The sequence below is a fragment of the Rhinolophus ferrumequinum genome, chromosome 19, assembly GCF_004115265.2.
Source record: "Rhinolophus ferrumequinum isolate MPI-CBG mRhiFer1 chromosome 19, mRhiFer1_v1.p, whole genome shotgun sequence".
NCBI classification, from domain to species: domain Eukaryota; kingdom Metazoa; phylum Chordata; class Mammalia; order Chiroptera; family Rhinolophidae; genus Rhinolophus; species Rhinolophus ferrumequinum.
Window position 1 is genome coordinate 3,305,374 of NC_046302.1, and position 25,194 is coordinate 3,330,567.

General features: G+C 46.3%; 1 protein-coding gene across 3 annotated transcripts in view; it reads right to left on the reverse strand.

Annotated features, from left to right (window-relative positions):
- Positions 1 to 20,434, reverse strand: part of CFAP100 (cilia and flagella associated protein 100) — a 72,154-nt gene extending 51,720 nt beyond the window's left edge. For 2 of the 3 annotated variants that reach the window (XM_033087929.1, XM_033087927.1), the window contains exons 1-2: positions 20,280 to 20,433; positions 19,185 to 19,314 (exon numbers count right to left, since the gene is read on the reverse strand). In XM_033087929.1, the coding sequence (XP_032943820.1) occupies positions 19,185 to 19,218 (34 nt within the window). In that variant the 5' untranslated portion in view covers positions 19,219 to 19,314; positions 20,280 to 20,433. Of the gene's footprint in view, positions 1 to 19,184; positions 19,315 to 20,279 lie in introns of all 3 variants that reach the window. The other variant, XM_033087928.1, reaches the window with a different exon arrangement.
- Between the last annotated feature and the right edge of the window lie 4,760 nt (positions 20,435 to 25,194).

Consider the following 25,194-nt stretch of genomic DNA (forward strand, 5'->3'; position numbering starts at 1 on the left):
TAGAAAATTCCCTCAGCTTCTGTATGTCTGGAAAGGTCTTTATTCCTCCTTCCTATCTAAAGGATATCTTTGCTGGATACATTATCCTTGGCTCATAGTTTCTCTCTTTCAATAGTTTGAATATTTGGTTCCACACACTCCTGGCTTGTAGAGTTTCTGCTGAAAAATCTGATGATTATCTAATGGGCTTTCCTTTGTAGGTTACCGTCTACTTTTCCCTGGCTGCCTTGAGGATTCTTTCTTTGTCGTTGATTTTAGACAGCTTCAATACAATGTGCCTTGGAGAAGGCCTGTTGGGATTGAGGTAATTAGGTGTTCTATTTGCTTCTTGGATTCGAGGATCCAGTTCTGTCCACAAGTTTGGGTAGTTCTCATCGACTATTTGTTTAAATATACTCTCTGTTCCGTTCTCTCTTTCTTCTCCTTCTGGTATGCCCATTATTCTTATATTGCTTTTTCTGATGGAGTTAGAAAGTTCTTGTAGAGTTCTTTCATTTCTTTTAAGATTCAAGTCTCTTTCTTCTTCAATCCGTGTCATTTTCAGCCTTCTATCTTCGATGTCACTGATTCTTTCCTCCATTTGGTCAACTCTACTACCTAAGCTGGTTATTTCATTCTTCATTTCTTCTATTGAGTTCTTAAACTCCAGAAATTCTATTTGGTTCCTTTTTAAAATTTCAATCTCCTTCGTCAAATGCACATGTTGTTCTTTGTGTTTCTGAGTTCATTAAACTGTCTTTCTGTGTTTTCTTGCATCTCGTTGAGTTTTTTCAGAACTGCCATCTTGAATTCTCTGTCATTTAAGTCACATATTTCCTTATTTTTCAGTTCTTTTTCTTTGAGCTGCCTTGTTGCCTTGGTTATTCATGGCAATTACTGATCTATTATTTCTCTTCCTAGACATCTACATGAGTGGCTTCTGCAACAGGTTGATAGGAAGAGGTCTTTCTTTTGGTTTCCAGTACTTGTTGATAGAATGTTTTATTTTCTCTGCGACTGCAGCCTTTTTTTCTCTCTCAGACCGTGGTGCTATGTTTTCTCTGCACTATTCCAGCTTCTCAAACAATGGGGGGATTCCCTGGGAGATGGTCTTCTCCTCTGTTAATAGTTCGCCTGGAATACAGGGCGCAGTGTCCGTGTGGGGATGCGGAGAGCTGTTGAAGTTCCAAAGCTCTTCCTGCACCAGATTCAGAGCCCGTATGTTTCAGCAGTTCTGTTTACTCCTGATGGGATCTGCCCAGATAGGTGGGGCCAGGGGAGGGGTGAGTTGTGAGAGGTGGCCCAGAGCAATGGTGGCGACCACCACCACTACAGCTGGTGTTGCTTCCACAGCTCCCTCCCCTTTGCCAGAACTAGTTGGGCTGTGAATCTGTGTCTTTGGTCCACAGTTCACAGAACTGCAAATATTCTGTTCTTTTTTCCACTTCTATCACTGGGCAGGTGGGGACGGGACAAGCTCTGGGAGGGTAGAGAGGGGGCGGCTAATCTCAGTGCCTAAGGCTTCAGTTCTCTGTTCTGCAGTGAGGGCTTAAACCACCATTTTCAGCCTTCTTCCCTCAGTCTTTTCTCTGAGGTCTCTGCCATGACGTTGGGTTCAGCCATGTTATATGCTGTCCCCTCAGCCCTGGGGGCCATTCGTGGAGCCCTAGCAGTTCGAGTTCTTCCCTCTCCGGCAGCTGCGGTAGTTCCGGGATGCAGCGAGCTCGGAGCACTGAGCCAGCTCTGTGTCCTGTGGCTCTGTCTCTGCATCTTCTCCTTTCCCTCCTCCCCAGCTTGCGCAATTTGCCCACCTTTAGGTGAATTCAGGAGTGGGCTTCTTCGTCTTGCCTGTCTGCTATGCAGGGAGTCCTTTGTGGAGTTATTGTTGTTCGATTAGTTGTAAATTCCAGCGGAGCTTTACAGAGGCTCTCCTCACACCGCCATTTTGATGACATCCTCTGATAATTTTTGACAAAGAAGCAAAAAACATATAAGGGAGAAAAGACAGCCTCTTCAATAAATGGTGCTGAGATAATTGGAAAGCCACGTGCAAAAGAATGAAACTAGACTGCTATCTGTCACCATGTACCAAAATTAATTCAAAATGGATCAAAGACTTAAGCATAAGACCTGACACAATAAAGTGCATAGAAGAAAACATAGGTACTAAACTTATGGACCTTGGGTTCAAAGAGCATTTTAAGAATTTGACTGCAAAGGTAAAGGATGTAAAAGCTAAAATAAATGAATGGGAGTATATCAAACTTAAAAGCTTCTGCACAGCAAAAGAAACCACCAACAAAATAAAGAGGCAACCAACTGAATGGGAGAAGATTTTTTCAAACAGTGCCTCACATAAGGGGCTAATATCCAAAATATACAAGGAACTCATGAAACTCAACAACAGAAAAACAAACAACCCAATTGAAAAATGGGCAGAGGACCTGAAGAGATATTCCTTCGAAGAGGACAAATAGCAAATAGACATATGAAAAAGTGCTCAACATCACTAATCATCAGAGAAACGCAAATAAAAACCACAATGAGGTATCACCTCACCCCAGTTAGAATGGCTATTATCAACAAGACAAATAGTAAGAAGTGTTGGAGAGGCTGTGGAGAAAAAGGAACCCTCATACACTGTTGGTGGGAATAAAGACTGGTGCAGCCACTATGGAAGGCAGTGTGGAGATTCCTCAAGAAATTATGAATAGAATTACCATATGACCCAGCAATCCCTCTCCTGGGCATGTATCAAAAAAATCTGAAAACATTTATACATAAACACATATATGCTCCAATGTTCATTGAAGCTTTATTTACGGTGGCCAAGACATGGAAACAACCAAAGTGTCCTTCGATAGATGAATGGATAAAGAAGTTGTGGTATATATACACAATGGAATAGTATTCGGTGGTATGAAAAGATGAAATAGGACCAGTTGTGACAACATGGATGGATCTTGAGATTATTATGCTAAGCGAAATAAGTCAGACAGAAAAAGCAGAGAACCATATGATTTCACTGATATGTGGTATATAAGCCAAAAACAACAAAAGAACAAGACAAATAAATGAGAAACAAAAAATCATAGACACAAATAGTTTAGTGGTTACCAGAGGGTAAGGGAGGAGGGGGATGGTAGATGAGGGTAAAGGGGATCAAATATATGGTGATGGAAGAAGAACTGTCTCTGGGTGGTGAACATACAATGGCATTTATAGATGATGTAACACAGAATTGTATACCTGAAATCTATGTAACTTTACTAACAATTGTCACCCCAATAAACTTTAATTAAAAAAAACCCCTACCAAACCTATTTATAACTAAATCTATTAAAGAGTAAAAACCCAAAACGAAAAATGCTTAAAGATAAAAATGCATAAATTTTATTATGTATATTTTACCACAATTTTTAAAAAGTTAAAAAAAAAATACATCTGCTCACACACAAGCCTCATTGTTACTTAGCCAGGACTCCTGGTAGACCTTGAGGGTACTTCCAAACTCCTGCAATGCTTGTTGGTCACCACCAAACTGAGGTGGACTGTTTCCCACACACCTAGAACTTTGTCAATCTGATAAACAGCATCTCCGTTTTAATTTGCATTTCTCAATTATGACTGAGATTGTGTTGTTTTTTCAAATATTAATTATCCATTTGCTTCTCTCTATTAGTATCTTTTGCCCTTTTTTCTGTTGGGATATTATTGTAGGTTTTAAGTGATTCTTGAGAACCTTTATCTATTAAAGGACACTGGCTCATTATCAGAGCTGCTGAAAATGTTCTTCCTTCAGATAATTAGTCAATTACCTTCAGACAGTGTATCGTATCTTTTCTTACAGGACATTTTAATGTTTGCTTAGTGAAATGCTTTGGGTTTTTTTTCTTGCTTCGAAAGGAATTCCAAATCTGAAAGTTAAATACGTTAAAAAAATTCCTGTGTTTTCTTCTAGTACCTTAACAAAGTTAAATTTTTTTTAATTAAAATGTTTTAAAAACATAAGCCTCCTTTTGGAATAATTCTCCAGGAGAAACAGGGAAAGGTGAGCTGGGTGCGAAACATCCTCATAAAAAATGATAAAATACACACAAACCCTAGGCAATGGGAGATCTGGTGTGAGCTCCAGGCATGAGAATGTCCTCACAACTCTCAAATCAACAGTGTAGCGCAGCATGGGTTCTGCTGCTTGGAGACCTGCTGACCTGCTCCTTCCCCCATCAAGCCATCTCTCCCCACCAGAGCCACCTTCTCTGCACTCCTGGGGCTGCAGCATCCCACTGCAAGAGGGGCAGGCCACTGCAGTGGGACCCCATTCTCAGCTATCCTTCTCTTTCATTCTGGGAGTTAACGCCTCCCCATTGCTAGTACCCTCCTGTCTCCCACTTCTCCAGCCCACCTGTCCTCTCCTCAGCTCTGGGCATCATCCTCCATCTGGTCTCCTTGACCCCCTGTCACTATCTCAGCAGAGAATGTGGGTTTCAACCTTTGCACCAGAGTACTTCATAATCTTTCTCCTCTGGGCCCTCAAGCTCTTCGGAGCTGCTCTCTCTTTCTCTCCAAGCTAGAAATGTGCCCAGGTAGGGCCTCCAGATCCAAAAAGGCTCTTCATGCAGCAGCAGCATCTCCAAGAACTGGTTAGAAATGCAGAGATCCAGGCCACTCCAGACCTACTGAGTCAAGTCTGCATCCCCACCAGCTTCTCAGGCAATTTGAATGTACAGTGAAGTTTGAGAACTAGTTATGTGCCCCATCCTAAGTCTGGTGCTAGAGTACACAAAAACAATATTAATTTACTGGAATTTAACTTTGTTCAACGGAATCTAAGTAGTTGTAACGAGAGAGAGAGAGAGAGAGAGAGAGAGAGACAGAGAGAGAGAGAGAGAAAGCGAGAACGCGAATCTAATGTTTTTTTGGAGCCTTTCATTTAAATTTGCATTTGAGTCAAAGTCCTAATTTTGGTTACTGACTCTCATCCCTTACATGAAATTCTGCAATCTGTCTCCATAGATGTTTGCTCATTGTAAGTATCATATAATCCAGTCCCCCTCCCCTGCTCTGCCCTGGGCTCACTAGGCCGTGGGCTGCTAGGGTCCTTATCCTCTCTCTGCTAGGCAGCAGCAGGAGGCAGATGTGTGAAAATGAGAAATAGGTCAGGGTATTTGAGCCCAGTTCCCTTCTGTCAGGTGCTGTGGTGGCTGCCTCCCTCCCCTGCAGAGTCATTTTCATTCAGCCTTGCCTTTTGGGTTCAGGAAAAGGTCTTGCTTTTGCCCGTTCAGACCAGGGGTGGGCAAGGCTCCTGCAGTTACCAGCATCAGTGACCAGCACCGATTGGCCCCTCAGTGCTTCCAAGCCCTAAGTAGCCCCTTTCTTACCCTGACAGTTTTTTTCTTTCTTGTAATGCAAGTGACTGACTTAAGATTTGATTGCAGAGGCATCCATTTCTAAGAGGCATCCCCTTCAAAGATGACTACATCTTGAATAAACACATTGCCAGCCACATTACTAGATAAAGAGCCAGGCCACCTCCCCCACTGAAGCTCCGTTTTAGAGGTCTTGGTTGATTTAATAACTGACCACTTGGGCTACTTGTTTGTTTTCTCTTTCTTTGCTTTAAATTTCCTCTTATGTTTCAAATTCATTGATAAAGAGTAAGCCCTCAAAACCCTAGGCCCCCACCCTTGATCCCAATAAAAGTAGAACCCCAGGCCCTACTGTGCACGTGCTTTCTTTCTCTAACTGTGACCTCGCTGTGTGGCCCCAGGTGTGCTGCGTAATTTCCAGGTCCTATAATAAACTTTTTTTTTTCAAAGTTTCCTAATGGTTATTGTTGAAGGGCATCTTGCAATCAGAAGAATCCAAGGGCTGATCCAGTCACAACATTGGTTATTGTCAAAAAATAAATAAATAAACAGAGCCACTTTAAAATGGAGCCGGAGCTGCCAGGCCAGACGAACTGCCTTGCAGGTCTCTCATACCTCAAATCTTTGGAATGTTAAAAACAGGGCAAAATAACCTTTGGACTGGGCCTGAGCAACACTGTGCTCTAAAAGCTGTTTGCAAAGATAACAAGAAAGCAGATATTATGACTACCAGACTGATGACTACTGGACTGAAAATTAAAAACATTATTTAGAATTCACATTACTATGTTATATTATCTGTACCAATAGAAATGTCTTCCTTCTATTGGTGTACTGTGTTTCCCCGAAAATAAGACCTAACCGGAAAATAAGCCCTAGCATGATTTTTCAGGAGGACATCCCCTGAACATAAGCCCTAATGCGTCTTTTGGAGCAAAAATTAATAGAAGACTCAGTCTTATTTTCGGGGAAACACGGTAATTGTTCCCCTTCCCTTTCTCATAAATACCCATTGCCTTTGTCTCCTAATCAGAACACTGGGCTTCTGCCTGAATCAGTGCCACCTGGAATAGCTATTCCTACTGATCTCAATAAGTGCTCTGAAAGGCTCTTTTACTATTAGGTTAGCATTATCAATAGACAAGTCCCACACACAACAGTTCCTCAAATTACTCCACTTTTGTGGGCCTCCTGTGTCCTGCTGGGATTCTGGTGATGAACCTTCCCCAGCTACTAGGGCCCTTTCTGACCACTGTGTCCCTCCCTCTTGTTCACAGCCACCTCCTGAGAATGGGCCAAACACCATCTCCACTTGCCTCCCTTCCTCCCCCACCCCCATTCTGGCTTCTGCCCAGTCTGTCACTCCATCCAGATGCTCGCACTCACTCTAATGGAGGTTACTGAGGAGTTGCCAAAGGGCACTTGTCCCTCAGACATGTTCCTTCTCTTCCCCTGGGTGCTGGCTTCCCTCTCGCCTATCCAGTTGCTCTCTCCATCTCCTTTCCAAGCGCCTCCACGTGCCAGGCCATTCTCTCTCTCTCTCTCTGTCTCTCTCTCTCTCTGGACCACAGCTTCAGTTTCCATCTATTTTCTGACAACACTGACACTCCCATCTAGTGTCCTAACCTCCATCAACACCAGCCTCTCCCGAGTCTTCACTTGGTGGTTCCCACAGGCACCTGAACTGAGCACATCTACTTCAGCTATCCACAGACCCACTCCTCCACCGCTGTTTGCCACCTGAGCATACAGCACATGATGCACAGGGGTTATTACCCAAGAGACAGAATCACCTTGATACTCCCCTCTCTCCCATGCCCATGTCCAATCAGGCACAGAGTTCCAGGACTCTTTCCTGAAAAGCACACAATCCATCCACCTCCCTCCCACTTCACCTACCCCTCCCTCATCTAAGCCACTGTCTGCCTTCTGTTATTTCCTTTCCATAGGCCAATCCCACATCACATATTGACCGTTCCACAACCCCAGGAGGCTTGGCAGATCATTTTAAAATACAATTCACAAAACTGATCATGTGTTTACATCCGTTGTGGTAGCCAACAGGTAAAATGGCCTCCTACTAGGCAGCCTTATGCCGCAGAGCCCCGAAATTATTGAAACAAGCCAATCTTAAGCCTACTCACCCTGCTTCATTCACTCCTTGCCAAGAGAAACACAATTAAGCCTCCTGTCCAGAGGTCCCCTGCTCCCTCTGCCACCTGAGTGTGCTGGTGCTCCCTGGAGGGGCCCAGTGTGGTGTGCCCCACACTGTGTCTAGTGGTCTGTGGGTAAAACAACGGCAGTCATCTCCTGATCAGTTGGCCTCCCCACACCGAAATAACAATGAACCCTACATGTTATAACAACAGAAAGCACATCCATCTTGTCTATTACCATCTCCCAACACCTGACTGGTGATGACACTCAGAGGGCAGCCAGGCCACTGTGTACCTGCCCGGGGAGTGGGGGTGGTAGTGTTGAGGACCCTGGCTGTCTCTGATCGAGGGAACAGGTGTGATGATAGACTGCTCAGCTCCACCTGGTCAACGTTTATTGTTACTTTCTCAGTGTCCGTGCTGCTGCAGGTGCTGAGATGCCTTCTGAGAGTCGACATACTAGACAGATAACGAACAAGGATAAGATAGTGTTGGGTAGCGATTTGTGTTAAACAGAAAAATAAAGCAGAGTGAAAGGCAAGTGAGAGATGTTCCAGTAAATAGGCAGTCTGGGCACCTCAGTGAGGTAGGCATTTGAGCAGAGACCTGGGGGAAGTTGGCATGGCGGTCACTGAGGCAAGAAAGAGCATGGGAGTGGCGTGTGGGGGGATGAGGCTGGAGAGGTGGCTGGGGCCCCGTGAGGCACGGAAGGACCTTGGATTTCATTGAAACAGCAATGGGAAGCCACATAAAAGGTTTAAGCAGGGGAATGACATGATTCAAGTGTGATTTCAGGAGTTTGGAGTCTGTCACAACTGGATTAGGCTGGTGGCAGCTGGTGGGGTGGTGGATGTGCGGGGCCTTGGATGTCAGTGGGGACCGAGAGGAAGTAGGGTGACTTCTAGGTGATTGGCTTGGGCACCTGGATGAAAACTTGTGATGGGATGTCTGGTAAGGGACAGGAAAGGGTTGAAGTCCGTGTTAAATCTGCACTGCCACTGGACACTGAAAGGGTTGTACAGCAGGCAGCCAAGAGCGAGTGTGGAGTTCAAGGGAGGGTTCAGGCTGGAGATTGGAACTGGGATGTTGACATTTTTCACATCACTGAGATTGGAAAGTGTCCTAAATTCATGGTGGGTCAGGTGAAGCTGGTATGTACTCAGCTCTGCTGTGCACATGCATCAAATGTGCACAGCAGGTGTCAGGGCGAAACCCCTCCACCCAACTACCCTTGACAATACTCCATAACCCAGATGGCACTTAGACGTGAAACCTCATACCTGGGGTCACAGGTAACTCCCGAGGGTTTGAATTAAGCAGGCAAAGAGGCTTCAAGAATATTTTAACCAATTGATTTCACATTTTAAAAAATATATGCACACATGTAATACATGCTAAAAACCCATGTCTAAATAAGTCTAAAATTCTAAGGCAGTACTGAGTCATTGTTTGGCTATATTTTTCCTTTTTTTTAAATTAATTAATTTATTTATTTTTAATTTATCGGGGTGACAATTGTTAGTATAATTACATAGATTTCAGGTGTACAATTCTGTATCACATCATCTATAAATTACATTGTGTGTTCACCACCCAGAGTCAGTTCTCCTTCCATCACCATATATTTTTCTTTCCTAGTGATGTATAAAATAATGCTGGTCTTACATTCAATGAAGTGCAGTGTTGAAGCTGTGGGACTGCATGAGGTCACTTAGAGTCAGAAGACCCAGCACAGGGGAATTTGTGGGTTAGGGTCATTTAGCTGAGCAGGAACCTCCAGGGGAGGCTAAGGAGGGGCAGAGAGCAGAGGCAGGCAGGAAGTTCGGCAACCTGGAAGCCAAGGGGAAGCAGCACCTTGAATAGGTGGAGGTGGCATGGCATCACCGGTTTGTTCTTTTGGTCTATATTTAGATGACTCCCAAATTGGTATTGCAGAATTCCCCTGAAGCTCCAACAGTCCAACCAGGTATTTCCCTAGAGGTCCCGCAGGCACCTGAAGCTTTGCATAATGGTGCTGCAAGCTCCCCCCAGACTTGCTCCACCATCCCCTGGGGAACTCCCTCCTGTGCCCCACCTCCAATCCCTCACCCACCCCCCCCCCGCGACTGTTACCAGACTCCGGGTCCTCATCTGCTTGCCCTCCTCTCACTGATCAGGGCAACTCCTCGCTCACAAGCATTCAGTGACTGCCCACTGTCCACCAAGGCCCAGCTATATGGGGCCTCTGCGACTGCCCTCAACTTACCTTTCTAGTTTACAGTGTGACCCTCCCCCACATGCACATCTGTTCCAACTTTGTCCCATTCATTGCCTGTGGTTCTTCTCAAAGTGTCCCTTTCCCTCTCCACCTGCCCAAGTCCAACGGGCCTGCCTGGCTCTGCACACACGCCAGCTCCTCAAGGTAACCCTACTGCAGGATCACAGGAGCTCAGGACGTCATGTGCCTGGCCCTGGGCTAAGCTCTGTACATGATGCATCACCTTCCTTTCTCAGGAACAGAGAAAAATGAGGAAACTGAAACTTGAAGGGCTTCAGTTTCACGTAAGTGGAATTGAGATCCAGCGCCCTTGCCTGGCCCTAATCACTGGGCAGTGCTACCTTCTGGAAACCAGGTGGTCCAGGTATCAGAAGAGAAAGGTTTGGGTTTAGCCCTCCCTGTCCTCAGGATGGGGCTCTACAGGGAGCAGACACCAGAGTGCGGTCCCCGAGAGCCATCTCCATTCTCTCCCCTCTCATATCAAGAGCATAATGTCTGCATTCCTGGTGTCCTCCCACTCAGGTTGGCCATGTGACTAAGTCTGGGGACCTAGGCAGAGGCTGTTAAGGAGAGCACCACGAGGTCAGCAGCGCAGCAAGATGAGAGAGGCCAGCTCTGTGCAAAGCTCTGGGCGCCGTTCCGAGCAGCCAGCCTCGGTGGTGATGCACAGTCTCACTACATGGTAGCTGTACATATAAAAGAGTTCTAGGCTTTTTGATCCAGCGATCCCTCTTGTATTTTATCCCAAAGATGTGGAGTGTGGGGGTATGCTTGTAGAGGGTGTCTGCTGCAGCACTGTCGGGAAAGCAAACACTGGAACCAGAATTAGTGCGCAGTAGAGAGAGATACAGTGAAAGTCGGTATGTCACACAATGGGTATCTCTGCAATCTTTAGAAAGTACAGAGCATTGATGTGTACAGACAGTGAAAGATCTCCAACACCTAGCGTAAAATGAAGAAACTTGGCACTGCAGCATGTGAGGGCGATCTTACAGATTAATCCCCACTCCTCACTGGGGCCAGGAGGCCCAGCAAGATGTGCTCACTGAGGCCTCTCTGCTCTCCTCCCCTACCCTCTCCCTATCCCTCCCTCTGCTCCAGCCACTCATCCTCCTTGGGTTCCTCACACAGGCCCCACAGTTCCTGCCACAGGACCTTTGCACTGCCTGCTCCTTTGCCAGGAATGCGCCTTCTTTGGCCCTTTGCACAGAGAGCTCGGTCTCTCTATACTGCTGTCCACACAGAAGGGTCTTCCCTGACTCCCCAATCAAAGACACCTCTACATCAGTGCAACACCACTTGAATTTGCTTCTTTCTCAGCTCACATCTCCCTATCTAAAGACATGTTTCATTTAAGCATTGTTCATTTTCTGTGACTGGTACACTGTCCAAATACTTGATTAATTGGTGTAAACAAAAATGTACATAGAGGGGTGTGAACATTCCTTCACAGCCCTCGGGTGCAGGAAAGGTCACAAGCCTTTACCTCTCTGCTTGGATGCCTATCTTATACGTGTAGGCAACTCAACCCCAGTCACTTAGCCCTCTCATCCCCCACCATCCTGGAGGGTAGCAGGGGGGCAAGAGTGGGCCCTGAGTCACGCTGTTTGTCCCTGAATTTATGGCAACCCTAACTTGCACAAGTGGAAGGAAGCAGGGCTGGATATCCCCTGCTGTCTCCCCCTCCTGCTCAGGGAACCTGGTCTCCTCAGTGCTAAGCACTGACCTCTGTCCCCCTATTCTGAGCCCTTCTGTGAATCCCCCTCAGACCTTCAGAAGCACAATGCTGTCTTCTTTCCTGAGTAAGTATGGGGAGAGGAGACACCGCCCCACACATACCATAAGCCACACCATAACATACTAAGGTCTGACAATTAAGTTCTTGAACTTGTTGCAACAACGTTGCTAACCTTCTTTGGTATCAGAGGGATTATCCATTATAAATTTGTACCAACTGGACAAACAATTAACCAAGTTTACTACTTGGAAGTGCTGAAAAGGCTACGTTGAAAAGTTAGACGACCTGAAATTTTCACCAACAATTCATGGCTCTTGCATCACGACAATGCACCAGCTCACAGGGCTCTGTCTGTGAGGGAGTTTTTAGCCAGTAAACTAATAACCGCATTGGAACACGCTCTCCTACCTTGTACACATCACACAGACATCTGTATACATACATATGAAGGTAAGGCAATTAAGTTTGCGAACTAATCCTAGAAAAAGTGCTACACACCTCATTGCTAAACATCACTACGGTCATCTTGAAGTACTCCCCTTGGGAAGCTGTGCACTGACAGCAGCACCTAGTCCACCCTTCATAGCAATTTTGGAACTCTCTTTCTGGAATGGCCATCAGAGCTGTCGTCGTATTACCTTGATGTCCTGAATGTCATCCAAATGTCTTCCTTTCAATATTTCCTTTATCTTCAGCAAATAAAGAAGTCATTGGGAGCCAAATCAGGTGAGTAGGGAGGGTGTTCCAATGCAGTTATTTGTTTACTGGCTAAAATCTCCCTCACAGACAGAGCCGTGTAAGCTGGTACATTGTCGTGATGCAAGAGCCATGAATCGTTGGCGAAAAGTTCAGGTCATCTAACTTTTTCACGCAGCCTTTTCAGCACTTCCAAGTAGTAAATTGGTTAACTGTTTGTCCAGTTGGTACAAATTCATAATGAATAATACCTCTGATATCAAAAAAGATTAGCAACATTGTTGCAACACGTTCATGAACTTGTCAGACCTTTGTATAAACACATGGGTTCCCCCACCCACTCCACCCACACCTTCTTGTGTTTGTGTGACCTCAGCCAAACACAGATGGTTACATAAAGCTTACCTGCCTGCCAGGTACTCTGTAGCTTGTGATGGACGAGGGCACCAACCCCATACCTCTCAGAGCCCTGTGCAGGGGGATGGCCCACAGAGCCTGGCTTCCAATCCAGGTCTATGCAGTGAAGTTTGTACCGACCCTGCATAAACATGGGTGCAAACTGAGGAGGGGCCCCCTAATAGGGCTACAGGTGGGAGTGGGACCTGAAGGAAATGGGGAAGTCCTCGCATTTTTCAATTTTTACTCTTCTAAATAAAAAAATAAAACTAAGGGCACATCTTATATATATGTGGATAAAACCAACAAACTGCTTGGTAAAGCAGCAGGCCCTGCAGCTCAGCTGGTGCCTATCCCTACCTTGTACCAGCATCTATAGGTCCTTGGTGGCCCCTGCTGCCCAGCCCTTTCAGCTTTTTTGGTGGCCCACTGCCCCATGGACAGTCCTGTCTCACCTATATGCAAGACTCACCTGGCCCTCTCCTGGACAGTCCTGCTGAGAGCTGCAGACTGAAATCAGGGCCTGCTGAGGACCACCCCCACCTCCCCCATTCCATTTGCTCCTCTGGATACATCTAGGCTGTCCTGTCACTGCAGGCTACTCTCTTCCCATCATCTAGAACATTCCAAATGAAATCTGTTATGTTACTGTGTTTCCCCAAAAATAAGACCTAGCTGGACCATCAGTTCTAATGTGTCGTTTGGAGCAAAAATTAATATAAGACCTGGTATTATTTTATTATATTATATTTATTATATTATATTATATTATATTATATTATATTATACCCAGTCTTATAGTAAAATAAGACTGGGTCTTATACTAATTTTTGCTCGAAAAGACACATTAGAGCTGATGGTCCGGCTATGTTTTATTTTCGGGGAAGCACGGTATGTCCCCACTCACATGCCAATGGCCGTCACTGCAGATTTGGTCTACCCACACCCCCCTTCCTCGCCCCTCACTACCCCCTTTCCAGTCTTCAATCTTGCCAAGCAGCTCCTTGTTACTCTCTCTCCCTGGGACATGCTATCTTCAGGGAGCCTCATCCCCATCATTCCCTCATCTTGGCTCCAATTTCCCCTCCTCCAGGAAAGCTTCCTGGCTATGCCCCTTGTTAAATGTGCCCCAACCCCCCAAAATTTCTGAGTCGGCTTCCTACTTCATTTTCTATGTGTCCTCAGCATTACTGAAAACCATCCTGTCTATTTAGGTGTTTACTTCACTTATTCAATACATTGTTAGAGCATTTTCTGATTGTGGTAACGTGTGACATGAAATTGGCCATTTTAACTTAAAATTTTTTTATTGTGGTAAAATATACATATTGTGGTAATATATATGTATATAGCATAAAATTTGCTGCTTTAACCATTTTTTAAGTGTATAACTCAGTGGCATTAATTACATTCACAACGTTGCGTAACCAACATCAATATCTATTTCTAGAATTTTACATCTTCCCCAGCTGAACTGTGTGCCCATTACACACTAACTCCCATTCCCCTCGTCCCAGCCCTGGGTCTCTGCTTTTTGTCTATGAATCTGACTACCTTAGGTATCTCATAGAAGTGGAATCATATAGTATCTGTCCTTTTGTGACTAGCTTATTTCACTCTTCATGTCCTTAAGGTCCATCCATGTTGTAGCCTGTGTCAGAATTTCCTTCTATTTTAAAGGCTGAATAATATTCCATTGTATGTATATGCCACATTTGTCTATCTGTTCATCTGTCAATGGACATCTAAGCTGTTTCCACCTTTCATCCATTGTGATATAATGCTATTGTTAGCATGGGTGTGCAAATATCTCTTTGAGTTTCTGCTTTTAGTACAGAGGTGGAATTGCTGGATCAGATGGTAATTCTATGTATAATTTTTGAAGAACTGCATACTGGTTTCCCATAGCAGCTGTACCATTTTACGTCTCACCAGCAAAACAGCAGAGTTCCAATTTCTCTACATCCTCACTAATACTTGTTTCTCTCTTTTTTCTTTTTTATTATAGCCACTCTAGTAAGTATGAAGTGATATTTCATTATGGTTTTGATTTACATATCTCTAATGATTTGTTCTTATTGGCTGTTTGTATATCTTGTTTTTGGAAAAAATGTCTAAATCCTTTGGCCGTTTTTGACTTGAGTTGTTTGATTTTGGTTGTTGTTGTTGAGTTTTAGGAGTTCTCTATATATTCTGGATATTAGCGTCTTGTCAAAGATTTCCTTAAATGTCTGGCTCCCAAAAGGGCAGGAAGGGAAGGTCCCTATCTCTTTAAATCCCCGTTGACAGACAGGCGGGAAGTCACTCCAGCTTGTGGGGGTTGAAATAATGACCAGCCGTGGTTCAGTCCCTTAGCAATGAAAACACACAGACCCAATTTGGGGAGAACACGGTACTTATTGTCCATCCTGGCACCAGTAAGCCACGCCAGGAATGTGGCCGCTCTCCCTACTGGCCAGACTGGATGGAGGCTGGTAGCCTCTCACAAAAATATCAAATTTCCCAGTCTCTCCATCAATTCTCCTCTGAAAACTGCATGTTCAATTAGACGCCAGAGTTCCTATTTTGGATTCTGACAGTTCCTGCCAGCTCAATAGTTGTTTTGGTAGAAAGACTGAGTCCTGAATCTTCCTACTTCGCCATCTCCCATGATGTCACCCCACTCCTCCATATTGTATTCTTTTAGATGCCATTGTAAATCAAATTGCTTTCTTAATTTCCATTTTGGACTGTTCATTGCTGGCGTACACAAAGACAACTAATCTGTGTGTTGATCTTGTACTTTGCAATTTTGCTGAATTCATTTATTAGCACGAGTAGCTTTCTTGTGGATTCTTTGGGATTATCTATATATAGGATCATGTCATCTGTGAATAGAGATAGTTTCACTTCTTCATTTTCAATTTGGATACCTTTTATTTCTTTTCCTCATCTAAATGCTCTGGCTACAACTCCTAACACAGTGTTAAATAGCAGTGGTAAAAGCAGACATCTGTCTCTTATTCCTGATCTTGGGGGAAGTCTTTCAGGCAAACAGAATTCCACTAAGGCTCATTATGCGCCAGTCTCTGGGCAGACAGCTGCACATAGGACAGACAAGTACCCCTGCCACAGGGGCTTACACTGGACCCGGGTGAGAGAGAAACAAGATAAGTAAGGAAAGGTGAGGTAGGTGGACAGTGGAAAGTGCTAACCCGAAAAAGAAAGCAGGCAGAGCAATGAGGGAAGTACAGAAAGGGTGGGGGTACTCCAGATTTTAAATTGGATGTTCAGGGGAGACCTCACTGAGAAGGTGACAGTTGAATAAACTGAAGGAAGTGAAGGAGGGAGGCAGCCACAGGGAAATCTAAGGGGAGAGCATTCCTGGCAGAGGGGACAGCAGTGCCAAGATGCCAAGGGGAATGTGCTTGGCCTGTCCAAGGAACACGAGTGGCCAGACTGGCAGAAGTGGAACAAGCACAGATGGGAGAGCTGTTTATTTCTCATCTCTGCAAACTGTGAGAGCAGGCACTGCCTCTGTCTGATTGACCTCTGCACCCCCAGTGTAAGAGTGCCTGATACATAGTAGGCACTCAATAAACATCAATCAAATGACTGAGTAACAATGACTTAGCACAGTGCCTGACACGTACTCCATGTGGTCACCAAGGTGGGCTTTGGATGGCCCAATTTTGCAGCTCCCCAGATGAAGTTTGGGTCACCTAAAACTGTAATTCTTAAAGTCACCAAATTCAACTTCTTCATCCAGCCCTCCCTCACCCCCAGAGTCACATAGAGTAAAGTCACATAGAGTAAAGACACATCTGTATGGCTAAGAAGTCTCTTAGGATCCCGTACCCTTTTTTTAAGCACACATGCTTGCTCAGCATTTATTTGCACCTGGTGAGTGAAGTTCTTTCAGCACAGAACAGACTCCTCCCAACCCCAGCCCTGTACCCATAGTCTGGCCTTGTGGGAAATAAATTCGGCCACTCAGTGAACATACTCCACCCCCATAAGGCTCAGGCTGGGTTCAGGCCTGGACGTTAGGAGACCCAGAGATGGAGGGACCAGCTTTAGGCTCTGAATTGGGGTGGGGTGCAGAGGGTATGGGTACCAGAGTTGGGGAGGTCCTGCAGCCCCCACCCCCACCAGTCCAGACTGGGAAGCCTGGGGTCTGCTCTGGGCTTTCTCTGGCTCTTCTGCCTGGCCAAGGTCTTTATCAAGTGTCCTCTGTCTTCTGTATCAGGGGCAAGACTTACCCAGGTGTCCTGAGGGCTGTAGACAAATCAGCCCCTCTGCCCACGAGGGAACGGTACCCCTAGTCATAAAAGTCATAAAAACCAGAAATTGCACATTCTTCCTGCTCAAACCCTTCCAATCATCTCAACAGAGATGCTTTTCTCCCTCTTTCATCCTTTAGGATTATTAGTGACAGGTATCAAATGTCATCTCCTTCAAGAGGCCTTCCCTGACTACCTCTCTCATTTAAATTACTCCTCTGCTACTTGCTCAAACCTTCCAGTTGTTTTACTTTATACCACTTCTTGGCTGTTGTAAATATAAACTGGTTGTTTTCCAATGCCTGCCTCCCTCGCTGCAATCCAAGTCACATGAGGAGGGACTCCATCAGTTTTACTCACCTCTGAATCCCCAGTGCCTAGAATGCATGCTCGCATACGCCTGGGACTTAATAAGTGTTTGTGAATAAAGAATAAACCCAGAGCTTACTTCTCTGAGTCAAATTCCAGCTAAATCTTTGCCCAGATCCACCCCTCTGGCTGGGGCTGGGGTCTGTTTGCCCTGTCTGTACCTGGCCTGGATTTGGAGATCAGTGCCCCTGTGTCCCTTACCCCGGGGGGGCTAGGAGTCTTCCTGGTCCCCACTTTTGTCTCTAGCTCCTACAGCTGAACCCAGAATGTCAGGGTCAGCAATCCTCTTGGCTTGAGCTCCTGGTTTGTGCACCCTCACCCAGGAGGTCTTCATTTGGCTGCCTGTCTTGGCGCTCCTGCTCAGCCAGGACTGCCAATGCCCTGGGTCTGTCCTGGTTTCCTCCCAAATGTACAGACCCTCAACCCTGACCAGGCCACTCAGCTCAGGAGGGCTCCTGTTTCCATGTCACCTCCTAGGGACTTCCAACCTACCATTACCCCTTGTTACCACAGGATGAATCAATAATGTTATACAACCTTCAACTATCTTGTGATAGTGCAATTATGTTGCATTGTTTTATGTGTGTGTGTTTAGAGTTAATTTGTTATCTGTAAACATTTCAAAGCTATATTTCTTTTCAAAGCTATCTCAGCTTTTATTTTTCAATTTCCTCTGGAACAGTGTGAGAGTGGGTAAGCGCACAAATGTGATAGTGGGGACAACTGTTGACAAATGTTTTGAAATAAGCTCAATGTGCCCATTAACAGAGGACTGATTAAATAAATTAGGATACATCTACCCTGTGGATTACTATTTTGCTCAAAACACTAAAAGTATAAGGGAACTCTTTATTGTACATTCATGGAGAATGTGCATGGAACACACTTGGAAGGATATGAAAGACACTGGTGACGTGGGTCACCTCCGAGGAGGAGATACAGGGTGTCGGGGACAGGTGGGGCTAGGCTTATAAGGCAGGGCTTTGAACACACTTCTGAATTTTGAACGATGGGAGTACTTTACCTATTCAAAACCAATCTAAATTAAAAGCTGAAAGCAATTGAGAGTACCTGACACAGTAGACAGTATTGCCCGGTCTGCCTTCCTCAGCTCAAGGAGACCCGGATGTGCCTCAGCAGCCTCCCTGTGTGACACCCAGTGGGAGCCCCAGGAAGCCTGTGTGTGACTTCGGGGAAGCAGGGAGGTGGATGTTTCACAAAAGAGCCTGGGGCCAGCTGGCACCTCCTCTGGTCTCAGTCAGGTAGCCATGGCTATAGGAAAGCTGAGAGAGGCCCACCTCCATTATGGCACCTTTCTCAAGCCCTGTTATACGGTGAATAGTATCCCTGAAAATCAACGTGTTTGAATATTTGAAATCCTAACCCCTAGCACCTCAGAATGTGACCTTTTTTTGGAAATAGCGTCATTGTAGCTGTAACTAAGATGAAGTGATGCTGGCGTAGAGTAGTGTGGTTGCCTAATTCAATATGACTCCTGTCTGTAATAAAAAGGGGAAATTTGGAACACACACACATACAGGCAGAACACCATATGAAGATGAAGGCAGAGACTGAGGTGGTAAGTCTATAAGCCAAGGAACACCAAAGATTGCCAACAAACCACCAGAAGCTAAGAGACAAGCATGGAAATATTCTCTTTTAGAGCCCTCAGAAGGAACCAACCCTTGATCTTGAACCCAATACCTTGACCTTGGACTTCCAGCCCCCAAACTGTGAGACAATAAATCTCTATTGTTTAAGCCTCCAGTCTGTGGTGGCACTTTGTTCTAGCAGCCCTAGGACACAAATACATCGGGTTTCTGGGGAACACGGCAAACTGTGATTTCTGCCTCACTGCCTGATTTAGAATCACCTGAACCTTCGAGTAAGTCTAGATCTCTGTCCCCGGCGTCCAAGGCTGTCTTTAACCTCTGAGAGAGCCCACACCAACCTGGTACTTACTGTTGTAAGTCATGTCCTTGGAGACAGTAGGCATCCCAGCAGAGGAACAAGGAAGGGCATACCAGCAGGGGAACAAAGAACAAGGAAAGGCTTGTTGCAAAACTTGACCTCGGCTAAAGGAGGTTCCAACCTGGGGAGTGACACAGTGTTTGAGCCAGATGGTCTCCAGACCCACAGCCCCCAGGTACCTGGGTGACTGAGAATAGCTGGCGTTTACTGAGGGCTCACCAAGTGGCCAACACTTGTAACACCTCCACCCTCCTCCCATCCTCTCACGCCTCCACACAGTACTAGCTGCCCTGCCTAATCTTTCAGTTGCTAGAACACACCAACCATGTTCTGTCTCAGGGCCTTTGCATTTGCTGCCTCCTGGGCCAAAACCAGTTCTCCCATACCCAGCTGTGGGTGGGAGGATTCTCTCCGCTCAGATCTGAGTTCAAAGGTCATCCCTTCAGAGCCGCCTTCCCTCACCACCCCATTTCAAGTGGGTTCTTTCGCCCTACCCCATAGGACCTCACTTTGTTTTCTTCTCTGCAATCACCCACTATCTGATTTATCACTTTAAAAACCGAATTTATGGCTTATTTCCCCTTAGAATGTAAGCTCTTTAAGAACTTACAGGGAGGGGTCTTATCTAATATGCAGAGCATGCACTCATCAAAGCGCCTAGAAGTCCTTAACACTGAATGATTTTTAATTTTGCAGAGGAGGAAGCAAAGTAGATTCAGCGAGGTGTCCAAAGTCAGATAGCCAGGAAGGGCCGTAGCTGGGATTTCAGCCTAAGATTCCTTGACTCTAAAGCTTGAGCTCTTCCAGCCACATTCTTGCTCCACTCTGCATGGATAGGATTCTGGGTATCACGGAGGCACGGGTTAGCAGGCACCAGCCTCCTCACCCCCAACCTGGCGGGGATGCGTGGTCGGGCGATAAAGCAAGGGTGCGCAAGGCTTGGAGGGACAGAGGGACGGCTAGGTGAGTGATAAAGCAAGTATAGGGACAGGAAGGAAGGGCGGGGAGCCTTGCAAGGGGCCTGCTTTCGGTCCTGCGTTCATTCCGACCCCGCGTACCCCAGACCAGGGCACCGCGCGCACCCACCTGCCGGGCACTCCCGGGCTCGCTCCGCTCCGAAGCTTCGGAGTGGCGGTTCCCGGCTCAACGCGCTAGAGCCTTCGGTTTATGTCACCATGGCAACTATTCTCCTGAAGGCTGAGGCCCTGACGTCACAAAGGCCGCGGAGGCCGGGCCGCGTGGGGGTGGGGCCTGTAGGCCGCAGGGTGGGTAGAGGGGAGGTCCAGATTCCCGCTGCTTTAGCTCTCCGGGCGCCACCAGGACAGCGCCTGCCCCAGGATGGGCTTTGGTGAGCAGGGGTTTCCTCAGTAATTCATTATTCCGCTCTCCTGCTCTTTTTCTTTCATTCCCTGATTCACTGATTTAACTGTGCTTCTCCAGATGCATGTGATTTTTTTCTGTGGAGTGGACTTCACTTTTTCTAGGGGAGGTTCTTTTTTTTTTTTTTAATTTATTTTTAATTTATTGGGGTGACAATTGTTAGTAGAATTACATAGATTTCAGTTGTGCAATTCTGTATCACATCATCCATAAATCACACCGTGTGTTCACCACCCAGAGTCAGCTCCCCTTCCATCACCATACATTTGATCCCCCTCACCCTCATCCCCCACCCCCCAACCTAGGGGAGGTTCTTAAAGTGCACTCCCGGGAACTGCAGCTTCAGAAATGCTGGGAACTCGTTAGAAAAGCCAGTGTTTGGGCAGCCCGGTGGCTCAGGTGGTTTGAGCTCCGTGCTCCTAACTCCGAAGGCTGCCGGTTCGATTCCCACATGGGGCAATGGGCCCTCAACCACAAGGTTGCTGGTTCAACTCCTTGAGTCCTGCAAGGGATGGTGGGCATCACCCCCTGCAACCAGCAAGGGCAACTGGACCTGGAGCTGAGCTGCGCCCTCCACAACTAAGACTGAAAGGACAACAGCTTGACTGGAAAAAAGTCCTGGAAGTACACACTATTCTCCTTCCCAGATAAAAAAAATCTTAAAAAAAGAAAAGAAAAGTTCGACCCTCTCCTTAAGTTCTGGGGGGTGCCAGCATGCAATCTGCCTTGAAGCAAGCCCTCTTGGTGATTCCCAAGGTGGCTTAGTTTGGAGAACCACTGCTCCAGAGTGTGCATGAGACAAAGAATCAAGACACAGTGACAAGTTCTATCAATAAACAGAGGGTAGGGGGCTGAAGAGCTGAGATCCAGTTTAGATTGCCCGGATTCCCCAGATGTTGTGGCTGTAGACCAGGGTCTGCCCTCTTCCTCAAAACTCAGGGTCCATGTTCCCACAAAGCTGCAGGAGACCTCTCTGAGTTGGGACCATAGTCACCAGATCTTCCCATTGTAGGGACGGAGTCCAGAGAGCAGTTTCCAGGCTCTTGGCCTCACGTGGGAAGGTGCCAGCTCGGTTATTAGATGGTCATCAGCTGTAACTGGTTAGCCATTAGCCACTAATATAATTGCCATGACTACACTGGCAAGTTGGTTGGTTGGCAGAGAAGCGGACGGTGGGTTGCAGATCGTGTGAATCCTGCTTCCTATATCCAACCCAGCCGCCAGGTGAGAATATAGTGGTATGAATCCCCTATCCATGGCTCTGTTGGTGTTCCTTTTTGGCCTCACCATACTCTGCGTCCACCTGCCGAGAGTACGAGCAGAATCAGAGACTCTGAATGAAGAAGATCTATAGACTGACAAAGGCTGTTTGGAGCTGGGGACACAGTCAGGGCTCTGTATTTTCAAGGACACTTAGGAGTCTCTGGAGCAGTCTGCAGGCCAATAATGTGCCAGTGAGAGTGCCAGCAACTCCTAGCTCTGCCTGTGGACAGAAAAGGGGCCACATGTTAAACCTAACAAGCTCAGGAGACTGAAAATAACCACATACATAAAAATTCCTAGCTAAGGTGGGCCATGGCGGGAAGTCACATCTTTGGCCTATAGCTTCCTTGACCAAGGTCAACCTTTACCTTAAGTGAGCCTGTCTGTTGTCTTTTTGCATCTAAGAAATATACCCTTGGAATGTCAGAGTAATCCCTTTGTCCAGACCTCCCCACCCAGGGGGCACAACCCACCACACCAGAGCAGGAAACTACAAAATCCCTCATTGTTTTCTTGTTTCCCAAATACCATCGCTATGTGCTGTAAAATGCTATTAACTGTCCTATATCCACCAATGTAAAAGAAGTATGTGTCTCTCCATTTTGCTTTTTATCCAATCCCAGAGATTTCCCTGCTTTGCTTTCTCCCACCCCCTTAATCTACAACCAATGGATTTCATGTAACCTTCCTCGTTTGACTCTAATGTATAAAATAAGTTGCAAAAGGACCATTTTCTCAATCCGTTGGGACTTTGCTTCCTGGCAATTGTTGTCAGTTTGGCTCAAATAAACTCTTATAAGCTTTCTCTTAGGTTGGATGTTTTCTCGTTGACATGCCCAAAGCAGGTGTAATGAGTGGGGTAACAGTCGCAAGGCAGGAACTCTGGTAGAGCCAGGGTTGGGAGTGTGGAAAGGCTCCTGGAGGTGGAAGGAGCAGGGAAGCCTGAATCACCACTGGAGACAGAGTCCCACTGGCAGTATTCACAGAAGGCTTTGTACAGGGAGGAAGAAAGTTTTATTGTATTAAGCCATATATGTGATTTGTGCGCGTGTGAGCACGTGCGTATGTGTGCCTGTGTGTGTGTGTGTCATCCAGCATTAAATGCCCTGAACAGACAAGTGGCTCCTCTAACCCCCCAGGGTGGAGGCTCCTTATATTGTCATTCAAAGTCCTAAGTGATCTAGCCCCTGCCTGTCTCAGCCTTGCTTCCCTACTAACTGTCACAGACTAGAAAAACAGAAAGCTGTGCACTGGAGTTATGTTTCAGCAAACACTGTTAACTAGTGACTGAGATAGGAAAACAAACAGTTTTTAAATGGCTTATCTCAAGCACCAGAAGTTCTAATGAGACTTTTAGGAATCTAGAAAAGAGGTGACCCAAAGAGAGAAAAGCTCGTGAGCATATTTCCAATTCATTGTTATCAATAGGAAGTTTATGGACCATTGTGAATTTTCCATGGAACCATACAGAGTGTTTCCACATGCCAGATACTGCGTGAGGGAGTCACCGCGACTTTAAGAAATGTGCACAGCAGAGCCAGTGGTGCCAGAGGCAGGATTCACAGGCAAGGGAATTTGTCTTTGCTCTTAACCAGACACACACCGTAGGAATTGTTCTATAGTTTTATGCAATTATCCAGAATAATTATGCATATACTTTGAAAAAAGCCCAAGAAGTCCAAAGGCATACTTCATAATAAGACAAGTTCTCTGGTCATTGTATGTCTTTGTTTTGGCTGTCAGTTATTTAGAAAGTTACCAAGAAAACCATCTAGAAAATGTGGCCTGCTTTGGAACTTTTAATCTCTCAGCCTAACAACGCTAACTAGCAATACAATTTGCACATTCAAAAGCTCACTTTTAAACATAAGATGGCTTGATGGAGGCATGGGTAGATGGGTAGCTTTGTGATGTGATAATCGTAGAATCCAAGTGGTGAGGATGTAGGTGTACAAAATTCTTTCAATATTTCAGTACAAAATTCTTTCCATATGTTTGAAGTTTGAAGATTTTCATAATAAAATGTTTTGGGGAAAAGCTTAGGATCTTCTTAAAGAGGAAATTTATATTTATGAATTTGTATTTTCCTCTTTGAAGAAAGTGCATCAGTCAGGGTTCCTGGGAACAGATAACAAAAATCAGCTACAGCCAGTTAAAGGGGAAACGGATATGGGGGCTTCTGGAATCTGCAGGGGGATGAGAAGCCAGGCTGGGGGATGGTGTGGCCAGGAGCAGAGCCCACAGTCAGCGGCACGTGGGTCCTGGTGGTGACACTGAGGCTGTGATTCCAGGTCTGGCTGTGTGATTCTGATTGGTAGAACCTGGGTCACTTCCCTGCACCTTATGTCTCGGGCAGGAGTCTACGAGTCCCTGCCTCCATCCTGGCTGCAAGGGAGGTGGGAAACAGAGCTACTACTATGGCAGTGGGGAGTCCTCTAAACCCAAGAAGGGTGTTCAGAGGTATAGGTGGTGTCGTGCGGGGTGTCAGGCGGGGTCTCTGGTCCCACTCCCCACATAAGAACGCAGGACATGGTGAGGCCAAAAAGGAACACCCACGGAGCCATAGGTAGGGGAGTCATACCACTATACTCTCACTGGCGGCTGGGTTGGAGACACAGGAACCAGGAGCAACACAATTCTCAACCCTCACTGTGCCGCTTGCCGACTCAGCCACCATCTTCTTGCTAGCTCCCCCTTTTTTTCTGTTAGCCTAGCCACAGCAGTTATATTAGTGGCCAATGGCTCACTGGTTACAGCTGACGGCCAACTAGCCACAGCTGATGGCCATTTGATCACAGACGATGGCCATTTACTACCTGAGCCAGCACCTTTCTATGTGAGGCCGAGAGCCTGGAAACTGCTTTTTGGGGCTCTGTCCCCACAGGTGGTCAACCAGCAGGACAAGCAGCTTGTGTCTGTCCTCCAAGACACTGGCACCAGGTCTCAGGTCGCTCCTGCAGCACTGACTCTATGCCTTTGTTTTTACACCCCATCTATTTTTGAAATGTCCTTTATTCTGAAGCAATTTTTTTCTCAAAATTCAGTTCAAGGGTCACCTCTCTGGGAAACATCCTGGAACAGACCCATGCGGTCACAGCCTACCTCCTCCAGGTCTGTCACCCACATCTCCCAGAGCTCCTATCTCTGGTGGCTGGGCAGGTGCAGAGGGTGGAAGATTAGAAGGTGGGAGATATCTGCAAGCCAGGGCATCTGTGCCCTCCCTCTGCTTCCCTGGCTGTGGCTCCTCTGGCTGTGGATGCAATGGGTAGGCCTGTCGTGGTTCCAGCCCCAGTCAGAAGCCCTGGCTTCTAGGCTCCAAAACACCACCTCCTCCCTCAGCCTGCAGCCCTCTTGCTAA